Below are 1,033 nucleotides of genomic sequence, written 5' to 3' on the forward strand. Positions count from 1 at the left end.
GGTCCCCACCATCAAACCCCCCCCGTCCTACCAGCACGTCCCCCTGCTCGAGAGCCTGGCCAAGAGCGGCGCGGCCGCCGGTGCCAGCCACCACCCCTCCCTCCTGGGCAGAAAGCAAGCCTGGCTCCCCCCTGCGCTGCTGCAGACGGCCGAGACCTTGAGCAAGATCCCGGAGAAGCTGCCTGCCCACCCGCCGGCCACGACGGAGCAGGAGTCGGTGCAGAAATACTCGGTGGAGGACACCCCGATCTGTTTCTCCCGGTGCAGCTCCCTCTCCTCCCTCTCCTCGGCTGACAATGTGCTGGACGGGCAGAGCCACAGCGAGAACGACCTGGACAGCGACTCCTCCCTGGAGATCCTGGAGATGGAGGAAGGGGACGGGGAAGGTGAGGATGGGGGGCAGGAGAAGGAGAAGGCAGCGGATCTGGGTCCGGCCACGCCGGTTAGGATTTCCCAGCCCATCACCATCCCCTTCCCGAAGCGCGACAAGATCTTCCTGCGGGAGTCATCACCGTCACGCCAGGAGGACCTCACGCCCTCGAGCTCCTCGGAGAACTACATCCAGGAGACGCCGCTGGTGATGAGCCGCTGCAGCTCCGTCAGCTCCCTGGGCAGCTTCGAGAGCCCCTCCATTGCCAGCTCCATCCAGAGCGACCCTTGCAGTGAGATGATCAGTGGCACCATCAGTCCCAGCGAGCTGCCCGACAGCCCTGGGCAGACCATGCCACCCAGCCGCAGCAAGACGCCCCTCTTCGAGCTGGGCTGCCAACCGGAGAAGGAGACCAGCCAGTTCAACATCCAGTGGGAGAACAACGTCAAGAAGTTCATGGAGATCACCGACTTCAAGGAACGCTTCCAGCTGCCCCAGGACCTGGACTCCATGGTCTACTTCACGGTGGAGAAACCCAACGAGAACTTCTCCTGCGCCTCCAGCCTGAGCGCCCTGCCCCTCCACGAGCACTACGTCCAGAAGGACGTGGAGCTCAAGCTGATGCCCACATTCCCAGAGAAGAACAGCCTGAATTTTGTGGCT

General features: G+C 63.5%; 1 protein-coding gene across 1 annotated transcript in view; it reads left to right on the plus strand.

The window, feature by feature from the left end:
* LOC103916219 (adenomatous polyposis coli protein 2-like) overlaps positions 1-1,027 on the plus strand; it is a gene marked incomplete at both ends in the record, with an annotated part of 2,349 nt that extends 1,322 nt beyond the window's left edge. The window contains one exon of the mRNA XM_009323179.1: positions 35-1,027. Within this exon, the coding sequence (XP_009321454.1) occupies positions 35-1,027 (993 nt within the window). The remainder of the gene's footprint in view (positions 1-34) is intronic.
* Positions 1,028-1,033: the final 6 nt, after the last annotated feature.

The sequence above is a fragment of the Pygoscelis adeliae genome, unplaced genomic scaffold (genome assembly GCF_000699105.1).
Source record: "Pygoscelis adeliae isolate BGI_AS28 unplaced genomic scaffold, ASM69910v1 Scaffold1704, whole genome shotgun sequence".
In the NCBI taxonomy this organism is placed as follows: domain Eukaryota; kingdom Metazoa; phylum Chordata; class Aves; order Sphenisciformes; family Spheniscidae; genus Pygoscelis; species Pygoscelis adeliae.